This window comes from Tupaia chinensis, unplaced genomic scaffold (assembly GCF_000334495.1).
Source record: "Tupaia chinensis unplaced genomic scaffold, TupChi_1.0 Scaffold000276_2, whole genome shotgun sequence".
NCBI classification, from domain to species: domain Eukaryota; kingdom Metazoa; phylum Chordata; class Mammalia; order Scandentia; family Tupaiidae; genus Tupaia; species Tupaia belangeri.
The window spans coordinates 1,992,137-2,015,709 of NW_006159759.1; the positions used below are offsets into that span (position 1 = coordinate 1,992,137).

General features: G+C 38.5%; 1 protein-coding gene across 1 annotated transcript in view; it reads right to left on the bottom strand.

Moving 5' to 3' along the window:
• Positions 1 to 23,573, bottom strand: part of ARHGAP42 (Rho GTPase activating protein 42) — a gene marked incomplete at its 5' end in the record, with an annotated part of 308,666 nt that overhangs the window by 132,993 nt on the left and 152,100 nt on the right. Inside the window, 1 exon segment of the mRNA XM_006150099.3 lies at positions 4,704 to 4,775. Within this exon segment, the coding sequence (XP_006150161.1) occupies positions 4,704 to 4,775 (72 nt within the window).

Here is a 23,573-nt window from a genome sequence, read left to right on the forward strand (position 1 = left end):
GAATTATTCACAAAGCTATATAGCTCAACTTTATAAAAATACTACTGATGAAGTGAAATATTGTCAAGTTAAGGCTCTGAAGTAAAAGGGCTTGATTTCAGGCTCACACTCTGACTTTCTAGCTGTGTGATCCGGTGCAGGTCATCTCATCATTTTTCTTATTTTTGAGGAGGTACAACACCAGCAGCCACTTCATAGGTTGCTTGTGACCATTTTATTAGGTCACAGATGTTCAGAGAAAGTCCCTGCCATATAGCTCTCGATACAGATCAGCTGGAAGTACTTTTTTTTTAAGATTCTTTCCTTGTGCTATAACACCACAGTCTTATAAATTTCCTTTTTTCTGTGCCTTCCTTCTTTGTCTCCTTTACTGTCTTTCCCCAAATATTTTCAAGTAATAGATGTTATAATAGCCTTAGGTCCTCTTCACTTTTCATTCTAGTCTTACCTAGAGGTATTTTATCTCATGATTTTAACACCCGTAAGTAAAACTCCCAAATGTATCTTTCTTTTTAAATTTGCTAGAGGGCATGTGTGCTCACCAGAAGAGACAGAGAGAGGGTACGTGAGAAAGCACTCCCCTAAACCCAACAGGGGTTGGTCATGCTGCAATCTCATATACTCTATTTCTTCTTTCAAGATTTTGAGTAAACATGCACACATGCCCAGTGTTTTAAGCTACTGGGTCTGGGAGTCGCACCTTGTGAGTTGGCCATGCTGAGGGATCCAGCAGCCTTAACTAAGATCATGTGCAGGGCCCCAAATGTATATTTCTAAGTCAGATCTGAATATGCACCTACAAGCACAACATCTCCACCTAATATGTCTCAGAGGAACTAAAATTCATCCAATATAACAAAAGCTCAATTCACCATCAATACCATGCCGACACAAATGTGGCCCAACAACCACCCAATTATGCAATCTGAAAACCTGAAGTCATTCCTGAAACCTCCTGTTCTTGGGTTTCCAGCATCTAGCCCATTTTTTTCTGTTTCCATTTTAATGCTGAGATAGCTCCCATACATCTCTTTGTCTTCACAGTCACTGCCATCTGCCTCATCTAAAGCCAATATCCAACAGCTCCAAACTGGTTTGCCAACAGGAAGTCTTGTTTCCTACGATCCATGCATGATATGACAGAGGGAGAAAGTACTTCTGAGGCATCCATCCATCTGTTCACAGATTTGTGTTAAAGTTATTTATAGAGCCGTTCATCATACTGGCACTTGCCAGACAGACAGAAACAGAGAGACAGAAAGCGAGAAATCACCCCCCAGGGGGGATGGCCACGCCACAATTCCTTCTCCTCCATTCTCCTCTTGGGATCTTGAGCACGCATGCACATGCGCCCGGTGTGAGTTTTAAGCCACCGGGTCTGGGATGAGAACTGCGGTCAACTACATGGGAGTCTAGCAACATAGCCATTAGGCTAAGTGGTGGTCCCTGACAGAGTCATTTTTAAAAATACAAATGTGGGACAAGCTTGTTGACCTACTGGTTAAAAGAGTCGGATTTCTTTCCTTTTTTTTTTTTAAAGAATTATTTATCTTTATTTTAATTTGACCAGAGAGAGCCAGAGTGAGAGAGTGAGAATGAGAGTGAGAGAGAGAGAGAGAGAGAGAGATCAAGCCGCCAGGTCCAGGACTCGGACCGCGGTTGGCCATGTGGGAGTCCAGCACCCTTATCCACCATGCCACCTGCCAGTTTCTAAAGGAGTAGTATTTCAAATGGTTGACTACGCAGTTTGAAGAATCCTTTGGAATGGAAATTGGGGGGAAAATAGAGAGGTAAGATATTTGTGGAACACAGACATTGTTATCTGTTAGTGAGGATGTGGATAGTATTCTCAACAGGACTGAGATGTTATCATGCTGGGTAAAATCTCTTTATAATCTAAATCATGTGTAGTGATTTAAGGTATAAATAATAATAATAAATAAAAATAAAGAATCCTTTCAGTGGGTGTGCATGCTTGCTCAAAATCCAAATGGGATGAAGAAACAAAGGAGAAGAGATTTCTCCCTCTCCCCTCTCTGGCAAGTGTGCATGCTCTTTGGTGCCCTAGGACAAGGAGAAAAATATAGGCTGAAAATTCCTTACCTAACATACTTGGGACCAAAGATGTTTCAGATTTCATTTTTTGTTTTTTAAATTTTGGAATATTTGCAAACACATGAGATATTCTGGGGATGAGATCCAAGTCTAAACACAAAATTCATTTATGTTCTGTACATAACTTATACACATTACCCCCTAAAGGTAATTTTATACAGTATCTTTAATAAGCTTGTACAGGAAACTCTTCATGGGCATGTCTGAGTAAAGGAATCTGGATGTGTTTGACAAAGATATCTTGCAGCCGGAGAGGACTGGGAGGGTCTTTGTTTTCTTTAGGGATGCTGAGTAAACAGGGGGTTGTGAGCCTGCATTTTCACTTTGACCTGTCATAAGGAAGTTAGGTGTGGAACTTTCTACTTGTGGCATAATACCAGTATCAGAAAAAGTTTCGTAGTTTGAAACCTTTAGGATTTCAGATTAAGGATGCTCAGTGAGCAATGTGACTATTTATAAATTTGGGCTTGTGGTCTCTGCCTCCATGGCCCTCTGTACACCAAATTGGACTTTCTTGCTTGAAAATACCAAGCTCTTCCTCCACTCCCCTACAAGGCCTTTGTTTCTTCCGTTTCCTCTTTCAGAATATTTAGAAGGTATTTTCCTTTCCCACGCATTACAAGCCCATGTTTAACTGTTTCTTTCTCATCATTCTGGTCTCTACTTAACCAATACTATTTACAGGAGGTGTTGGCTGATTCCTTGGACAAGGTCAAGTCCATTAATTATACCCTTGAAAAGCATCCTGCACTTTTACATCACAATCCTCATTGCACTTCTAATTACTTATGTCTGTTTTTCACAAACGATAAGATGGGACAGAAGTGCAGGGATCATGTCTGTTTTGTTTACAGCTGCCACCCTTAATCTTATCAAACAACATGCTTGCCACATGTGGGCAAACAATTAGATGGCTAAATATTTGCTAAATATTTTAATTAGTGCAAAAGTGGTTCTTGGTTTGGTCTTTGTAACTGCTTATAACTGGCAGAGAAATGCACTTAAAAATTTAATTCAAGGCACACTTTGCTAATCTGTTTCAGGAAATAAGTATAAAGATGACTCAATCCAATGAGAGGAAGAATAAAATCAGTTCTGGAAGGGGAATAGATATATGAAAAATGCCTAAATAAGGCAGGCTTCTTCCTGGTGCTGAAATTTGAAATAAACCATGGAGAGGTGGCAAGACCTCAAAAAAAACAGAACGTAAGAAATATTCCGGGGAAAGGGAAAAGTTTGGGCAAAGATTTGAAATAGAGTCAGGTACATGCACAGACTGGTGAACAATGTGCCCGGTGATTGGGCATACTAAAAATCTAGCAAATGCCCAAGTGGAAATGGCTACTGGTATATGCTGCACAAATCAGTGTGCACAAATTGTTTGAGCATACTCACACATTTACATATCTAAAATGTGGGGGGAAAACAGTTCACAAAAAGGTACGTTATGATCCTATGATTTTTTTTTTTTTGAGAGGTTTTTGCTATAGGGCATGTGTGCTCACCAGAAAGAGAGAGACAGACAGAAAGCAAGAAATCACTCCCCAGGGGGGATGGCCACGTCACAATCCCTTCTCCTCCATTCTCATCTCAGGATCTTGGGCACACATGCACATGCGCCCAGTATGAGTTTAAGCCACTGGGTCCGGGACTCAAACCGTAGTCAACTACATGGGAGCCCAGCGACATAGCCATTATGCTAACTGCTGGCCCCAATGATCCTATAATTTCATCATCAGGATTAAACTGTCAAGGAGAACCATTGTAGGTTTCCTCACTAGACACATGACATAATTAACTATAGAAATATCTTTTAATAAGCAAGAGTGGGGTGTGGAGACTAAGAAATAGGCTATTTCAATATTTTAGACAGAGGGAAGAGGGAAAGGTGTTGAAATAATTCTGCAGTAGATGGACAGCACTGCTGAAATGAGAAAGGGATATCATTGACTAAATAGAAAAACAAAATAGGAAGGAGAGGAGAAGGATAGGAGATGGCAAGTTTTGTAGAAATCCTCAATTTTATGTGCTTACATAACGCTGAACAAGTGGTTAAATATGGATCTGAGAAAGAGGAAACAGATACATTTTGAAATACTAAGCTCAGAGAAATTTAACTTGGTCCATAATCAATTAATGCAATGGCTTTGGGAAAAACATTTCTCCATTTTTCTATCAACACGATTTTTTTTTAATTACTAATGAAAAAAACTACCAAATATAATAAAATTATTTAACCTTTTCTTGGATGTTCAATAAACTCTATGTTCAATTTTTCTGTTATTAGAGGGTTAAGAACAAAGTTTCTCATAATTTTACCATCTCTTCAAAATAGGTAATTTCTTATAACTGCTAGGATGGGAAGAACTCACTTATAATATGCTAACTTTTTCTCTACTCAGTAGAATAATAATATCTTCTATGTTCAAAAGAATTCCAGTCTTTGTAACAGGCTCTATGCGAAAGTTTAAAATGACATATAGAACTTTTGAAAAGGCCATTCTAATTTTCAAAATGTTAACATCTAAAATTATGTCATCTTTAATTTTCAGGAGAATATCTGAAGAAGAATAAAACATAGCACTTACTTTTGCTGCACCTATCTGCTCTTTCCGAAATTTCTCAAGTGGTGCAATTAATACATCATTAGCGTTTTGAATCTGAAATTAAAAATGCATATATATATTAAATTCTACATAACTTCATGCCAGCAATAGTGAAAAAAAAATAGCTCCTTTATTTAAACTCATCAAATATAAACCCTTTTTGTTTTCTTGTTTGCAACCATAAAAATATCTTACATGGTATGTAGTGTTTTCTTCTCACTTATGAGGAAGCTGTCATTGCATAATAATTCACTTGATCCTAACAATAATGCAAATAATGTAAAAATAAGTACATATTTCGGTGAAATCTTACTTTGAATATTTAATTTCTTCCTCTAAGACATAACTAAGAAAGAGCACATTGGGCATTAAATTTACAAATACCTTTAATTACACTGGTTTAATACATGCAGCTCAAACATCATTTTAAAATTGAACCATATAAAAGCCCTTCCATTTTGCCATCAGGATGTTAGAATTCTAAGCTGCGAAATAAAATAAGGCTCATGTTCCCTCTCTTTAATTAGATTCCTCGCACTTGGGATTTGCCTGAATGTTTTTGTAATATTACAACCTGACTAAAATGGTATCTAATTTTATTTCCATGGAAAACATTTTAGCCTCAAACTTCAAATTGAGATTTAGTTAAACTTTAAAATAGATAAATTTTTTTAATATTGATCTGCAAGAATATTATAAGGGGGTGTAAGGTGTAAAGGCCAGGGTCCAATACAAAAAGAAATTTCCTATATGCTGGAAGGAAACCTTTATAAAAATGTAACCACCTTTGGGACCAGCAGTTAGCATAATGGTTATGTCGCTGAACTCCCATGTAGCCAACCGCGGTTCATGTTCCGGACCCGGTGCCTTAAACTCACGCCGCGTGCGTGTACATGCGTGCCCAAGATCCCGAGAGAAGAATGGAGAAGGGATTGCGGTGTGGCCATCCCCTGTGGGGGGTGATTTCTCGCTTTCTATCTCTCTGTGTTTCTGGCGAGCACACACACCCTACAGCAAAAAGCCTCTCAAAAAAAAAAAAAATAGTAACCACCTTTAAAAAGCATTAAAATAAAAAGGAGGACCAGTTAACAAATCATATAACATGCTCCATCACTGTGATAATTGAGCATTACCTACTAGATAATTAGAAAATGCTTAGAGGAAGAGAAACACCAATTTATTTTTATTTTTATTTATTTATTTATTTTGGAGAGGTTTTCGCTATAGGGCGTGTGCGCTCACCAGACAGACAGAGAGAGACATAGAGACAGAAAGTGAGAAATCACCCCCCAGGGGGGATGGTCATGCCACAATCCCTTCTCCTCCATTCTCCTCTTGGGATCTTGGGCACGCACGCACATGCACCTGGTGTGAGTTTAAGCCACCGGGTCTGGAACGTGAACCGCGGTCGACCACGTGAGAGTCCAGTGACATAGCCATTACACTAACTGCTGGTTCCCAAGAGAAACACCAATTTTTAAGGATACTGCACTATTTTAAAATAGGTTAAAGAGTATACAGAACTTCCTTGCACTATTTTTTTTTAAGGTTTTTCTATAGAGTGCATGCACCTTGCCAGAGACAGATAGACACAGTGAAAGGGAAAGTGAGAAATCATACTCCCCAGGAGGAATGGCCACACTGTAATCCCTTCTCTAGTCCCTTCCTAGGATTCTGGGCACCCATACACATGTGTGGTATGATCTCTCTAGCTGCCAGGGCTGGAGCTCAAACTGTGGTTGGCCATATAGGATTCCAGTGCCTTAACAACCATGCCACCTACTAATTCCCCACACACTATTCTTACAGCTTGTCTTTAAAGTTTTTGATATAATTTCAAACTTAAACTTCAATGAAAAGTTTTCACTTTCAGTGAAGGTGGTTAGTTTATAGTCATTTTATTTCTTAAATTCCATAATCTAAATGTACAAAGATAGATTCACAAATATGAGAACTACAATGCTGCTGCCACCTTCCATAATCCTATCATTCCCCAACTTGCAGAAACATGAGATGACAGCTCTAGAAGAGGACTTGAAATCCTGCACTGTGAAAACAGACAAAGTAGATCAATACTCAAAATCCTTGCAAAGACATGAGGGCCAATTGTAGACACCTCTGACATACATCACCTAGTTCCCATATGTGAGCTTAGACAGGCATGCCTTCCAATTACACTGTGCAGGTGTCCTGTTGGACAGATGGCTAGAAAGAGTTGTAACATAGCTCACTTTTAATTCTCTCTTAAACCTCTTTGCACTCATGAAACTCCAAATACATATACACATATGCATATAGATTCGGATTTTACAGAGGTAGGGAATACCTGATTCAGCCTTGAAGTTATTAAGTTTGAATAAGAGAAAAGATAGTATCAACACTTTGGTATAATTTGGAGAAATAGCAACAATAAAAGTTACCATTTAGTGAATGTTTATTTTATGCTGGAGACTACCATAACTACTTCAGAAACATGACCTAACGTATGTGATGTTAGTGAACTTAAATCTGCAGATATTTCTCAGGTGATGAAAACCTTACCAATAATGAGAATAAGTTAATAGAGACACTCCACTTAATGACCAAGTTCCATCCCTAAGACTAGGTCTTTAAGTAAATTGGGAGGTAAGCAATGAAATTAAAGATGGGTGTCTTGCGGTGTGCCATAGAGCATGTATTTTTCAGTAGCTATCATGCCACAGCACATTAAACATAATTCTATCCATATATAAAGAATACATTAGATACGTACCAGAAGTGAAAGAAACACCACAACATGTAATATAAATCCAGTATAATTGTTTTTACTTATTCTGAATGCTACTATGGGTTCACAATCAAGTGCAAATTTATAAACAAAATATGTAGTTTTTCATGATGCTGACCGACTGTGGGAATGAAACACATACTAATAAATGGGATTCTCAAGAATCTCAGACTGAAAAAGGGCATTCCTGGTGCTGGAGAACTGGCTGTAAGTCCCAGTGGTTGTTAATGAGGTAGGTCATTAAGGGAGGAGGGGCTGTATGTAATATTACCTGTATGTACATATATTTAAAATTGAGAATACCTGGGTTTAAACCAAGTTCCGTGGGTTAAGAGCTCCTACTAACCATTCCGAGCATCAGCTGTACCATCTAACAACTTGGTTCTAAGCATTTAAGAGATAATGGAAGTGTAAAACACTTAGCTTAGAGCGTTCTATATAGTATGTGCTCACATATGATAGCATTTTATATTCCCAAATAAACAGATGATAAATCTCACTTAGTATTTACCTGCTTAATACAGTTCTAGCCCTAATCCACTGTATTGATCTACGGGACAGATGCCTTGGGCTTTGCCACATCCACTAGATATTTATATATGTTTCCCAAGCATACATATATAAGGTATGTGATAAGCCTTCCAGAAATATAAAGTCTACTTGAGAAGGGGAAAATAAATGCATTCATTCATTAAGTATTTCATGCTTGTAAAGCACTAAACAATACTGGGAAAACTGAGAGCTAAAACTGACTGCATGGACAATAGTTCTATGATAAAACTATGCAGAAGTCATTATAAATATATAATTTTGATAACAAGAAAAATCCATAAGAATGAAATGAGGCAAGGTAGTATTTGGATGGTTGATGTTAGAGGGAATATTGAAGAGAAAGACTTCTCTAAGAACAGGCAACACCATGAGTAAGGGTAAGAGAATAGAAGTCAGCATGGCATGTGTGAGGGGAGGGCGGCATTTCCTCACCACTCACTAAGGTCACCCATGGGGCCAGACAGTGGCACAGCAATAAATTCAATGCTCTGAGAGGCTGACCCATGTTAGAAGGTGGCAGGTTCTCATCCAGAAATCTGAATACATCAGATAACGTGCACCTGTGACTCGGGGCTGGCTAAGGTTACGGGTGGATCATGGTGCCAAGACCCTAATGGGAGTACCTTTCTTCTTACGCTTGCTCTCTCTCTTGCTCATGGAAGAAAAACTTAAAAACAAGACCAAACAGAACAAAACCTCGGCACAAAAAAAGAGCTCAGTCCTAACTGTGAGTACAACTGCAAGCTACAGGCCTTCGGGTCATGTTTCTAAACTGGGAACAGTGGGATGAAAGTGAGGGATGCCAGCATGTGGCACATAGCGGGTTCCACAGAAGTACGACACATTGTTATTATGAACTAACAAGGACGTCATCTAAGTGGAAAAGGGAATAGACATTGCTATTAGTAGGAAATCCAACTGAAATAAGGAAAGGCTAGGATATAACCAAAATCTAAACAAAGAAGCCTGAACATGGGATCCTTGATGGCTTCTAAACAGGAATATGAAAACTTCTATAAGCAGCCACAAACCCGTGAGAAAGTTTTGAGAATGAAGAGATGGTGGTAAGATAGCCTGGGAGAGGAACTCAGGAATAAAGTGACAAGGATGAGGTCTGGTGCCCATGGTGTTAACCAACAGGACACAGGGGTTCCAGAGATGGTTCTGTGGAAGACATCAATGGGGCACAGTGACAGATTAACTAGGAAAAGGAAGAGGAATGAAAGGTAAGAGGGAATTTCTGCCTCAGATATTGGAACTTTGCTACCATATTCAGAACTGGAGTAAATGAGGTAGAGAATGTATGTCTTCTAGAGAAGGAAGAGAGGGAATGGATTTCATTTTGGACGTATGATATTACATTTGATGACATAGGAAGGCTCAAAGAAATAAAGCGTCAAAAATTCTCATCTCACATGGCAGAACTAATCAATATGAACACGTTATTTTTAACTGGGAAGAACAGATTAAATCAGGGAGTGGATACGACCTTGGCACCCACATTCACATCAAATGATTTTAAACTCCGGTAAAACCTTTCTGTGGACATTTACATAAATATAACCTCAGAACCAGCCCAGTGGTAGGCACTGTGCATATAAGTCAGATCACATATGGCTGCCTATGGTTCAAATTCTGTTCCCGGCAGCTTGAAAAACATACTGGACACATGTATGTGCATGCCCCAAATCCAAATGGGGTGGAGAAATGGAGGAAAGGGGCTTGTAGCACAATCACAGCCCTCTGAGGGGAGAATTCTCACTCTCTGTGGGGCCTACACACTGTCTGGCAGTAAAAATACATGCATAACATCATACATACACATGACCTGGGAAATGATGAAAAGTCTGAGGACGGTACAAAATGGAATAATTAACTACCTTATGGGACATATATCACTTCCTATCAACATTTCTTCCATAGCTCTTCATCTATCTTGATTTGGGGTTTTGTTTTGGTTTTTCATTTTGGAGTTTGCTCCATTTTATACCCCCCCCGCCCGAATCATTCTGTTAATGTGAAGCTAAAGGAATAAAAATAAGCAGCAGCAATGGGAAGAAACCGGAAAAATGAGGAAAGGGGAGAAAAACATCCAATAAGGTGACAGAGATAAGAACAAAAAATATTTGTTGATTATTTTCTGTGCCTTAAGTACTTCACAATATAGAGACTAAAGTCAATTTTTTGTGAGTATCGAAGCTGAATATCTGGAAATCATCTGGAATGTACTATGAATACGCCTGTTAACGTTAGACAGACCCAGTTTCAATCTCAGCAACAAAACTGATAACACTCAGTGTCTTCATCTCTATACCTCTTAACATTTTTTAATAAAAATTAAAGAAGAAATAAAAAGATTTTTTAAAATCATAGCATAGATTTGGTGTATGACAGGGTCTCAAAAACTGTAAGCTTCTTTTTTTGATTTGTTAAATTTATTATTATTTTTTTTAATTTGCTATCAGGCACATGTGCATACACACAAGGAGAGAGAGCAAGAGCGAGTGAGAGAGAGAAAAAAGCTACCAAGCCTGGGACTCAAACTGCGGTTGGCCACGTAGGAGTCTAGCACCTTAACCACCTGCTTATCTCAAAATGTAAGCTTCTTTAAGGAACTGACTGAATTAGACTATTCTAGGTTCATAATTGTCCTAAGCAATTTTACAGGTTCCCTCAAATGATTTAAAAATGTAGTGACTCTACTCTAAGCTGTAAATTGAGATTCGAAGTAATTTAACAGAACAATACCCATGCAAGAGGCCTAACCACAGTAGAGAACTATAAACCAATATTTTCCATAAAACATTATAACATAGGTGTGGTTTCATGTCAGAAATGTGATACTATTTTTTATGTGCAGTCCGTGGCTGCTGTTCACAATATGTGAAATTACATTCAAGAGATCAAAATGGAAATGTCAACATTCAAAAAGCACCAGGTGGATTAACCACTCCATGGTGCTTCTGACTCTCATCCTTCTACCTCCTCCAGGGAATGCACAACTTTCACTTCTACACACCAGGTCAATGGACAGAATTCTTCAATTCTGAAATAATCCAAGTGTAAAGAAGGCATCACAACTTTGATAGGATTAAGATAGTTATATTGCTACTTCACAATAGAGGAAAGGGACCTTGAAATGGTAGGAAACTCATTAAAAATGTGGATTAGGGTACAATTGGTGACAAACTTCCCAAAAGTTAAAATCTAGAGAAATGCTATACTGCCTCATAGGGAACTTTTCCCAGATTTACAAACAAGTCTTATTGACATTCCTTCTGCATGGGTAATACCTCAGGAGGAAAATCAAATCACAGAGTTCAGGAGATTCAAGATAATATAATATTCCTGGAATGTGAGATTTTATGTGATCTTACTAAGATGCTTTAGGAAAAACAAAGAAACAATTTTTCTTTTGAGAGGTCTTTGCTATAGGGTGCATGCGCTCACCAGACAGACAGAGAGAGACAGAGAGACAGAAAGTGAGAAATCACCGTCCAGGGGGGATGTCCACGCCGCAATCCCTTCTCCTCCATTCTCCTCTGGGGATTTTGGGCACGCATGCACACACGCCCGGTGTGAGTTTTAAGCCACTGGGTCCAAGACGCGAACCACGGTCGACTACATGAGAGTCCAGCGACATAGCCATTACGCTAACTGCTGATCCCAACAAAGAAACAACATTAATAATCTCTCTAGATGCTGATGATACTATAAATTCCCAAACATGTTTTATTTCGGTGATTAAGATATGATTAACTTCTAATTCTTAGCCATGGCCTACACCTTGGGTTTAAAATATTTTACAGATATTAGTCTATATTTAAGCTTGAAAAATATTTACCAGTGATTTGACTTATTTTTGTTAGAAGAGAAATAAATCTGACACTGGGTAAGGCTTTGCAATAATGCATTTACCAAATAGACCCATTTTAACTATAGGGAAGTTACATCAAGCCAGGCAGTTACATTTCCTCTTGCTTCTCTTTTGCTATTTCAAGTGGTTCTAATAAACAGCCACAAGGGAGTGCTCATAAATCATTCAAGAGTAATGGCTACACATGTTTTTATGTGGTTAGGAGAATGAGTTTCAAAACATGTTTAGTTTCTTTTCTTCGTATATACATGAATCATAATTTTATACAGACCATGCATTTTCAAGTGTTAACCTACAGGAATGTTTAATGCATGCTTTCCATTGCTGAGAACCTTACCACAACTTAATCATCAAACAACGTAAGTAGCAATCCAATAAAAGAGATCTGAAGCATCCTTCTCCTTATATTTTTACTCTTACACTTTCTCTTCCCCTTCAGGTTTTAGTTAGAAGACAATCTTATTGGTGCCATCTCAGTTCCCCACTAGCTAATGACTAGAATATTTCATTACACTCCGTTTACCAAGTAACACCAGGATGTAAGAACAATTCTCTACCTCAAACTTTCAAGGAACTTAACCATTGAAGTTTTTGAAGCAAAGATTTCATTGTATTCTGCAATACCAGCTAAAGTAATTGCTTGAAAAAACTATAGCAAACTATGCTACTAGATCGTTGCACAGAAAAAAAAAATGTAGAAAAATACGTCATGACTTTCCCAATGACCTAATATTTACAACAAGAACACATGGGTAGTATTGCTCACTGCAAAAAATGATTTCCTGTTGAAATATTAATACAGCCAATCCAAAGTGGAAAGGTCACAAAAATATGTAAAAATGAGTAGACTGAACATAATTAATGTAGCAGGTATGTACACATAGTCTCTGATGTAAAAGTTGATTATTTTTCCATTGGTATTTGCAACTGGGAAAATCATACTGGGATTCTTCTTTGGGACTCAAGTAAGCTATCTCTCCTCTGCCCTGCCCTGTTTATCTCTCTCCATAGCTTCCTTAGAAGCAACTCTGGAAATGCTGGGTCAAGGTGTAGGTAACCTAGTATGGGGCTCATTCCTGGATACTGGTCAATTTAACTCTCCACGGGTATGGAATAGACCATCTTTCTTGAAGTCAGTAAGTCCCCACACTTTGAAGCTAGAAGTTAGGGGCCAAAACTCACATGAGGTATGGAAGGAGAAGAAATAAACAGGATCTTTATATAATGAGTAATCAAAAAACAAAAATGGGGTGGCCCACTGGTCTAGTTGTTAAGGGAGGCAGATCCCACTTAGCCGATCACAGCTGAAATCTTGGCCCTGGTAGCTTAAAAAACATGCCAGGTGCATGTATGGACAGGATGGAGAAAAGAAGGAAAAGGGATTGAGGTATCACAATATCCCACTGGGGCAGGGGGTTTCTCTCTCTCTTGCTCTCGCTCTGGCAAACATATGTGACCTCTGGCAATTAAAAAAAAGTCAAATATTTAATGTATTTTATATCCTTTCAAGTGAACAAATTGCTCTGAAAATCCATGTCCTCACCTAAAATTTTAAAAAAAAAGGTGTTATGTAAGGCTGCACGCATATGAATTTAATCCCCACTTGAATGTTTTTACATCAATATTAAATGCTTTGATTCTCCATATTGAGACTGAGTTTCATTATCAACCTCACTCCACTAGATTTCATCAGTTAAAATCAAACTCCCAACTGAATTTAGTATTCCTTTCATCTTTCTCTATTTTTACCAGTAATAAAATGTTTATCAGAATACTCATAGTGGGAAAAGAAACGAAAGTTTTTGAAGAATGGTGCTATGTGAATCCCCTATTTCAGAACATAAGTAGAATATCCTCCAGGAAAACACATTACTTTGTATTTAATTAATTCTTGGTTTATATTCTGACAATTATGCAATCTTGGTCAGGTCATTCAAATTCTCAGTTTCCCTTTTGTATAATGAAGAAGATACTATGTCTTTATCTCATAACTTGTTTATGAAGACTGAATTGATTTTATATCTAATGATTATAAGCTTATTAATATAAATAATTTATTCCTTCCTATTAAATCCATCCTTTTAAGTAGACTAGTTGTATCACAGTTTTTTTTAGTGACTTAGCAAGTTGCTCCTTAAGTTTTAGGACAAGAGAGTGAAATCTCGCCAGCACACAGTAGATTGTTGATGCTTCTTAACCAGACGAGAGTGGTTACCAGGGTAAAAAGGCACGCCACCCTTTCTGCTTCTAAAGCATATGAATACCCACCAAATATCAGTCAAATGAAAGACTGCTATCTATACTCCTACCGTAAAGGAAAGGAAAACCATTCAACCAAGAAGCAACTGAATATTTTCACAGAATATAGCAGAGAAAGTGAGAAAGAGAGAAAAGAGAGTAGATTGTAACATTTCATATGATCCACCATGATCTAATAATTTCATAAATTTAAGGTTTTATCCGATGAAATTCTCTCACTATTGAGGTTTTTTGTTTTTTGGTTTTTTTTTTTTGAAGAGGTTTTTGCTATAGGGCGTGTGCTCACCAGAAAGAGAGAGACAGAGAGATAGAACACGAGAAATCACCCGCTGGGGGGATGGCCACGCTGCAATCCCTTTTCCTCCATTCTCCTCTCGGGATCTTGGGCACGCACGCACACATGCCTGGTGTGAGTTTAAGCCACCGGGTCTGGTTCTCAAACTGCAGTCGACTACGTGGGAGTCCAGTGATATAGCCATTATGACAACTGCTGGTCTCACTATTGAGTTTTTTGAACCAGAAAGGTAAGTTCTTTATTTTAGCTTTTTGTTTTGTTTTATTCTGAATCTACTTTTTGATTTATTCTTCTTTACTCAGCAATCTCTAATAGGAGGTTATACTACGAAGATTTTTAAAGCCTTTAAATATTATGGAAACATTTTTAAACACCAGATGTAATCATAACACACTGCCTCCTCACAATCTTGTGTCTACTTGGTTCTAGCTCTATTACTACTTGTTCATTTAAAATCCTACAAAAATGAAGAAAAAAAAAAACTCAGGGGAAAAAAAGGAAAGAAAGAAAATCAACCTGCATTTCAGTTATAAATAACAAGATCCATGAAAGGTCAAAATAGGATTGCCATAAGCTATTTAAAATAATTATTCCAAATGAGATACATTGATTCAAACATATATTTTTCTTTTTTTTTTTTTTTCCCTTGGAGAGATTTTCACTGTAGGGCGCGTGCGCTCGCCAGACAGACAGAGAGAGACATAGAGACAGAAAGCGAGAAATCACCCCCCGGGGGGATGGTCACGCCGCAATCCCTTCTCCTCCACTCTCCTCTCGGGATCTTGGGCACGCACGCACACGCGCCCGGCGTGAGTTTTAAGCCACCGGGTCCGGGACACGAACCGCGGTCGACTACATGGCAGTCCAGCGACATAGCCATTACGCTAACTGCTGGTTCCCATCAATCATATATTTTTCTTTTGATTTTGATCAAAAAGTATATATTTAGGAAAGCAGTATACAGGTCTTTTTTAAAAAATTATTTATTTATTTAATTTCATTTTATTCATTTATTTTAATTTGACCAGAGAGAGACACAGAGAAAGAGGGCAAGTGAGAAAGCAAGTCACCAGGTCCAGGACTCGAACCACAGTTGGCCATGTGGGAGTGTCCAGCACCTTAACCTCCACGCCACCCGCTGGTCCCAGCAGTATACAGGTCTTTTTAAAAGGCTGTATCATTTCAAAGGCCACAGAAGATGTTTAAGTTATGTCCTTCATAGTTGAGTTCTCTGAAGAAGATATAAGAAATGCTGCAATCTCAACTGCTTCTCTTCAATGGATTAAATGATCAATTCAGCCTCTTAGGTAGACACAAAGTTTGGCAAGATTCTGGTACAAGTATGACACCCTATCTTTTATGTTTGAATATTCTCAGGAAATCATAGGATGTGCTAAACTTAGGAACCCCTGGTGGCATCACTACCAGCATTCAGTGATGTACCTATGTTTATTAATAGTATAGGAGATGGCTAGAGATTCCCCCTTAACACAACAGCCCCGGTTACATCACCACCCTCAAGGTCACGAAAATATACCTCTCTCCCCATTTCCTTTCCCCAAATCAAGACACTATGTCTCCTGAACTAAGTTAACTGCAATCTCAAGAATATTTCTTTTTCCATGTTTTGTCCTCTAACTTAGAGAACAGAGGAAAGTAGTTTGTGGGGGTGGACAAAGGGAGGGAGCACCAACAAATGCATAATTTGCACAATTCACTGTTTATCCCATTTCTCCCCCCACACACACACTCACACATTTGCCTTAATGTTATTTTTTCTTGCTAATATCAAGTGTGATATTACCCTTCTTGGTGTTTACCACTAAGAGCATCTTTGGAGAGAGAAATTAAAATTGTTTTAAAATCTTCCTTTGTGAATTTGAGCAAACTTGTGAGACTCATTGCATGTGTGCATGTGTGTGTGTATATATATATATATATATACACACACATATAGAATATGTATATAAATATATATTAGTATGTACATAATTATATATGTATATATATTTATATATTTGTGTATATATGCATTTTATGTACACACACACACACACTTAAAAAAATCCCCAGTGTCATAGTTACTTTATAGCAATTGCATTTTGGTTAAATGCAATGTTAATATATTTTAATTGTAATTTTTCAAATTTAGGTAATGACAGATTGCTAAAACCTTAAACAGTAAAGATCTCCCAATGCATATGCAGTTCATAGATTGCTTACTGTAGTTTCACACTGGTAAGAGGACGGGAGTAAAGATGAGGAGAGGGAAAAAAGGCAAAGAGGAAGGAATTATATAGGACAGAGATGCTTATAAACAAAACAGAGACTGGCCTAACTAATACAGGGAATAATTACGAAAGATTAGGCAGAGAGACTAGGGGTGGTGGAGTTCTGAGTCAGGCTCATGATCATCCATGGCATCTCTTCCTACCTTGATCAAGCAACTTTTGTTAAAATTGGCCAAGGTAGCAGAGTTTCCGTCATAGAAATCAGCAGTGTAAATCAAGTTTCTCACATACTCTTAGACATAGACACACACATGCACACATGTGTGCCTGGGTACCAATTATTAACTTCTGCCTACAAACCATTGTCTGGGGGCCAAACTGTATTTATTTTGAAGACACCAACATAAACAATGTAAAGAATGTTAACTATTCAAGATCTCTTTGATCTAGTAATTAAAGCATTTCTTTTAAACATGTAACATTTCCACTTTAATATGTCCTTCCAAATACCCAGGAGATTAAATTCTTCTTTGGCATTTCTGGTTGTTGTTGTTGTTTTTGTTTTGAGAGGTTTTTTGCTAAGGGCATGTGTGTTCACCAGAGAGACAGAAAACAAGAAATCACCACCCATGCCACAATCCCTTCTCTTCAATTCTCCTCTCAGCATTCTGGGCATGCACACACACACACGTGCCCAGTGTGAGCTCCCACTCTCCAGGTCTGGGACTCGAACCATGGTAGGCTACGTGGGAATCCAGGGCCTTCGCCACTACACCACCTGCTCCCGCCTCCGTGTTTGCGCTTTACAATTAAGTTTGCTTTTACACAAAGTCAGGCTTTGAACTTCTGAGGGTTCACAACACTACAACAGGCCTCTACCCTAGCACTGATGACAAATAGTTGAGCTGTCCAAATCCAAGTAATGGCAGCTTTTTGTGGTACTCACTTAATTGGGAATCTAAGGCTGAACCTGGACATCAAAGGAATGATCACAAATGTAGACTAACAAACACCACCTGCTAACAAGAGTGTCAGGATTCACGTTGCATGTTTATTTATATCTGTACAACCAGTTTTCCAGCCCTGCAGAGACAGAGGTAATTTCTCAGTGGGGCTGGATGGGAGTGTGGTGGTGAAACAGGACACTTCAGGAGGCTGATTCACAGAGATTCAGGCTCATGAGTAGACTTCCCTGAGGAAGCCAAGCATACATGTGCCCCTGATCAAGGGCTGGCTGAGGTGAGATCAGGGCATCACAATTCTGTTGGAGGTGCTATGTCTTTTTCTCTGTCTCTCATTCACAGAAGACACAGAATCACTTAATGATTTCTCTTACACATAGAAGACTCAGAATATGTGATTGATTTTTTTCTCATTCCTACCTTTCTCCTGTCCTTTCTTTCTTTAAGAGACAGGGTCTTGCTATGTTGCCATACCAGCCTTAAACCTGCTATCCTCCTGCCTCAGCCTACTGAGTAGCCAGTACTATAGGGACACACCACCATGCCCACTGTCCCACTGTCTTAACAAATTTTAAGTAATTTGCTAGCAAAGTGCCTTGCCATGGTAGAAACTCAACATGTAGTTGCTAAATTGAAGAAAAATGTTAATTCTGATAACCTTAATTGATACCTGCAAAAAGTTACTAAAGCAAACACTGTCATAACATTATTGAGGATGGCAGCCTACATACAGAAAATTGAAAATAAGAAAATTTCCATCATATTTATTGCAATCTATGCTATATAATATATGTAGCAATCTATATCCTCAAATGTAGCCATCTGCTACAGGGCATGTGTGCTCACTGGAAATACAGAGAGAAAAAGAAAGTGAGAAATCATTCCCCAGGAAGGAGGCCATGCCATCCCTTCTCCTCCATTCTACTCTTAGGATCTGGGGCACGCACACACACGCGCCTGGCATGAGTTTCAAGTTTCCAGGTCCAGGACTCAAACTGCAGTCAGCTATGTGGGAGTTCAGCAACATAACTGTTACACCATCTGCTGGTTCCTCTTCTTCAGTCTTTAGATTAATTCTATGAAGAGTTAAATAATTTATGCCAAGTTGAAAATAGCCAGTAGACAGAAGAAGTAGGATTTGAACCTAGGCAGTGTGACTTCAAAAATTATACTCCTAGCAACTCTACTACCCCACATGATACTGCCTCTCGGGTCACAAAGAATACACCATACGATCAAAAATAAGTCCAAATAAAGCTATGTAAAATGTGAGTATGGTCGTCCAAAGAAATTAAAAAGACAAACAAAAAGAAAAGCTTCAGTGTTAGTGAGGGGATTATATATTATTTGCATATTTCTAATTTCTTTCTTTCTGTTTTTTTTTTTGAGAGGTTTTTGCTATAGGGTGTGTGCACTCACCAGAAAGACAGAAAGCAAGAAATCACTCCCCACCAGAGAGGATGGCCACGCCACAATCCCTTCTGCTCCATTCTCTTCTTGGGATCTTGGGCACACATGCACAAGTGCCCAGTGTGAGTTTAAGCCACCAGGTCCGGGACGCAAACCATGACTGACTACATGGGAGTCTAGCAACATAGCTATTATGCCAACTGCTAGTCCCTGCATATTTCTAATTTCTACACCTTGAAATGTAGGTATATTATTTTCCTTACTAATCTTTTTTTTTGAAAAATGACATGCACTGTTTATTGCACCCCAAAATACACTTTCACTATTGTGCTGATGCCATGTTTATGTGTGTGATTAAAAAAAAACAAAAACAAACCAACAACCAAGAACAAAACAAAACACGTCAGACTGAGTAGAATAATAATGATTTTTCTTGGCTTGTGAAATACTTAATTGTAAAAATGCAATGGTGAGTAAGAATCAGTGTGGCTACAGGGACTATTAAAGCGATCACTATAAATGTTAACCTAAAATAGGAGCATTTTCCACACGTAATTCTACCCAATTCAAGTGTGGGAAAAGAAAAAAAAAAGGTATCCTTTCAGAAACAGAACCATAGTAGTACTGCCTGTTTCTAGTTTTCTTCCCCTGAAACAACACTTACTTAGGATGTTTATGTCACATACTATCTTGATATAAATAAACACAGGAAACACTGTAATTGGACCTTGTACAGCTAAGAAAAGCCAGCACCAGAAGCTAATATACACACACACACACAGTGTATCTTTACTATAAACTACACTGTAGTATCTGCTTGGATGTGAACATTTTGACAATCTCTGGGGGTTAGAGGGAAGAGAAAATAATATTTTTAAATAAATAATCCCATAATTGAATGAGCCAGCAAATTGAATCACAGTGCTGTTAAAAATAAAACCAGGAAAAAAAAATAATTGAAAGAGAAAACTTCAGAATTTTAATATACAATTACAGAAGTCCACGAATATCCGAAATTTATCTAAGTCCTACAATCTTACAAACAAGAGATATGATTTATTTTGTATGATTTTCTTTTAAACTTTCCCAGGCATTTGAACATAGGCTCTTAGTCATAGCTAAGAATTACTTCCTAAATAAGTTCCATATGTTATAACTCTCGACCCTGGTCTTTTCCACATCCAGATCTGGTTATAAACTATGGGCCGATTTTCTACACTGTACAGCTGTCAGAAACCTTTCTTACCCAATGAAGTAAAGAACCTCTTTCAGGTCCTTCTGTGGGGTCTTACTTCATGTGAAGTATGAGTGATACAGCTGTAGTAAAGAAACTCTCTTTATGACACATGACAAATATAAAAAATAATGCATTTTTTTCTTACCTGTGAAAATATGTCCCAACAGAAAACAAAATTGTTTAATAAATCATTAACATCTAACCTCTTGGTTTTACCTTCGGGCCATGGCTTGAATTACATTCAACTCATAGAATTTGCTAAAGGGACGTTTAAGATTCTTTTCCAGAAAATTAAGTTTGGAAATTACTTTTCTTCGCAACAGCCTGAGCCATTCAAACTCTCCTGCATACATAAAGATGCATGCAACCAGATAAAATGCAAAGCAGTAATACTATGTGGTGGAACACTTACATCATCCTATATAATTATGAAAAACTATTGAGAAACAAAATCGTGCACTTCTCTTGCCATTATTTTTCTTGTGAAAAATTAAGAGATTATTTATATAGACACACACACACATTGTTTTTTAATTTTCCCATTGGACATGTGCATTCCAGAGAGACAGAAAGACAGTGAGAGGAAGAGGGAGAGAGAAAATCCCCACACACACACACACAGAAAACGGCCATGCCACAATCCCTTTATCTACGTCTTTCCCTCTTTTTGGGGTTCTGAGCGCATGCGCACGCATACACACACACACACACACACACCCCCGCCTGCCTGTTTTTCAAGTTCTTGTGAAAAATTAAGAGATTATTTATATAGACACACACACACATTGTTTTTTAATTTTCCCATTGGACATGTGCATTCCAGAGAGACAGAAAGACAGTGAGAGGAAGAGGGAGAGAGAAAATCCCCACACACACACACACAGAAAACGGCCATGCCACAATCCCTTTATCTACGTCTTTCCCTCTTTTTGGGGTTCTGAGCATGCGCACGCATACACACACACACACACACACACACACACCCGCCTGCCTGTTTTTCAAGTCACTAGGTCTGGGACTTAAACTGCCCAGTCAGTCATGTAGAATCCAGTGGCCTTAACAACCAGGCCACTGGATGGCCCTAAATAATATATTTAATGGAAAGAGAAAGTTTAGCTTCTCTGTTGCCCACTCTACATGAGCAGAAAGACTGTTGCTAAGTTGTAAAACCTGCTTTTTATCTTGGGTCCAGCAGCTGACATGGTGGATAAGGCACTAGACTCCTACATAGCTGACCACAGTTTGAGTCCCAGACCTGGCAGCTTGCTTTCTTGCTTTCTCTTTCTATCTCCCTATGGTCAAATTAAGAAATAATTAATAAAATTAAATAAATAATTCTTAAAAAAACAAAACTACCTCTTATCTCAATTTTATCCATATCCCCCAAAGACAGAATCTTGACCACAAGACACTTCTCACCACTTCTACTGACAACAATATAGTGTTTGTAATGTTCTCTTTTTGGTAATGTCCTAATACATTCTGGTATGTATCTGGTTAAAGTGTATTTCAAATAATCGAAACATTAATTAATCCCTGGAAACATGCTTCCTTTAATTTAACTCAGAAATACAGTAACACTGGTCAGCATGTTACAACCATCAAAAGAAAACTAGCTTAGTGTACTAACAAAAAGGTGAGGGCCAACCAATGGTGTGCTGGCTGACTGTATGATCTGAAACCTGGACCCAGTGACTTAAAAACATGTGTGTGTGCCCCAGATCCTGACAGTAGAAAGAAATGGAGGAGAACAGATTGTGGCATGACCATGCCCTGTGGGGGATGATCTCCCTACCCCCCGCGCCCCCTCCCTGTCTGCAACCAATGCACATGCTCTGTGGCAAAAATTTATAAAGAAAGAAAGAAAAAGAGGCACAGGATAATGAATTCATTGTACTTTACCCTGAGGCTTCAACCTAATCCTTGATTTACAGGTCAGGAAAGTATCTAAATGTATCTTTCTTTTTTTAAAAAGTCTGAGAGGGCACATGTGCTCACCAGGGAGAGAAAAAGAGACAGAGACAAGGAGAAAGCAGTCCCCAACAGGGCACGGTCAAGTCGCAATCCTTTCTCCTCCATTTCTCTGCCCTGTACTTGGTGTGTTTTTCAAGAAACTTGACAGGGATTTGAACCATCATTAGTAGTGTGGGATTCAGCTACCTTTACCACTAGGTAAGGGGGTCAGCCCACGTAAGTGTATCATAATGGCTTTTTGACTAAATGAGTCTTTAATTCTCTTTCAGAATAAAAGAGGTGAAGACAGATTCAAATGCACCTTTTATTTCAAGATGAAGGGAAAACTCTACACCTTACCCATGGCTCAGTTAATGTATTTTCAAGCCTCAAGTATCAAGTGAAGCAAAAGCTTATAAATCTTATCTCCAACCCAGACATTTCCACTCCTTATCTGCAAATTAAGTGTTCCACTCCCAAAGGGACCTCAGCAATGCATTCTCAAAACTGGTCCCAGCCCTCTCCATGCTCCTGAATTGTCTTCTCTTGGTGACAATTCACTCAACTCCCAAACAATCCTAGACTACAACCTCTCCTCTACTCGCATATCCACTCCAGGATCTCCCTAGTGCCTTAGTATGCGATGCGCCATAGGGCCCAGTATTAGAGCAACACCCTTCCTTAGAAATCTCTCAGCACCCAGTTTCACAACCCACCCATATTTAGTTTGCTTAAACACATGCCGGGTGCGTGTGCATGTGTGCTCAAGATCCCGAGAGGACAATGAAGTAGAGGGGATTGCGGAATGGCCATTCTCACTGGGGGTGATGTCTTGCTTTCTGTCTGTCTTTCTGGTGAATGCACATGCCCTATAGCAAAAACCTCTCTTCCAAAAAAAAAAAAAAAAAAAGATAGTATGTGATTGCCCACTTTTATCATCTCTCCATAACCTTCAATATAAAAGGCCCTACCTCAGATAAGAAAATGTAAAGAAAGGTCCAAATTAAAGGTCCTTAATTAACATGAATCTTCTTATCTCCCAATCACCTGTTCTGCTGTCACTCCAACATGGTAAGTCTTCTTTCTTACCCTGTAACACATCTTTTTCTCTTTCTCCTCTATTTTTTTTTTAGAGCTTTTTGCCTTAGGGCATACATGCTCACCAGAGAAAGAGAGGAAAACAGAGACAGTGGGGGGAGTTTGGAGTGAGAAATCATCCCCAGTGGCCATGCCACAATCCCTTTTCTTTCATTCTCTTCCTGGGATATCTTGGGCATGCATGTACATGCACCTGACATGAGTTTCAAGA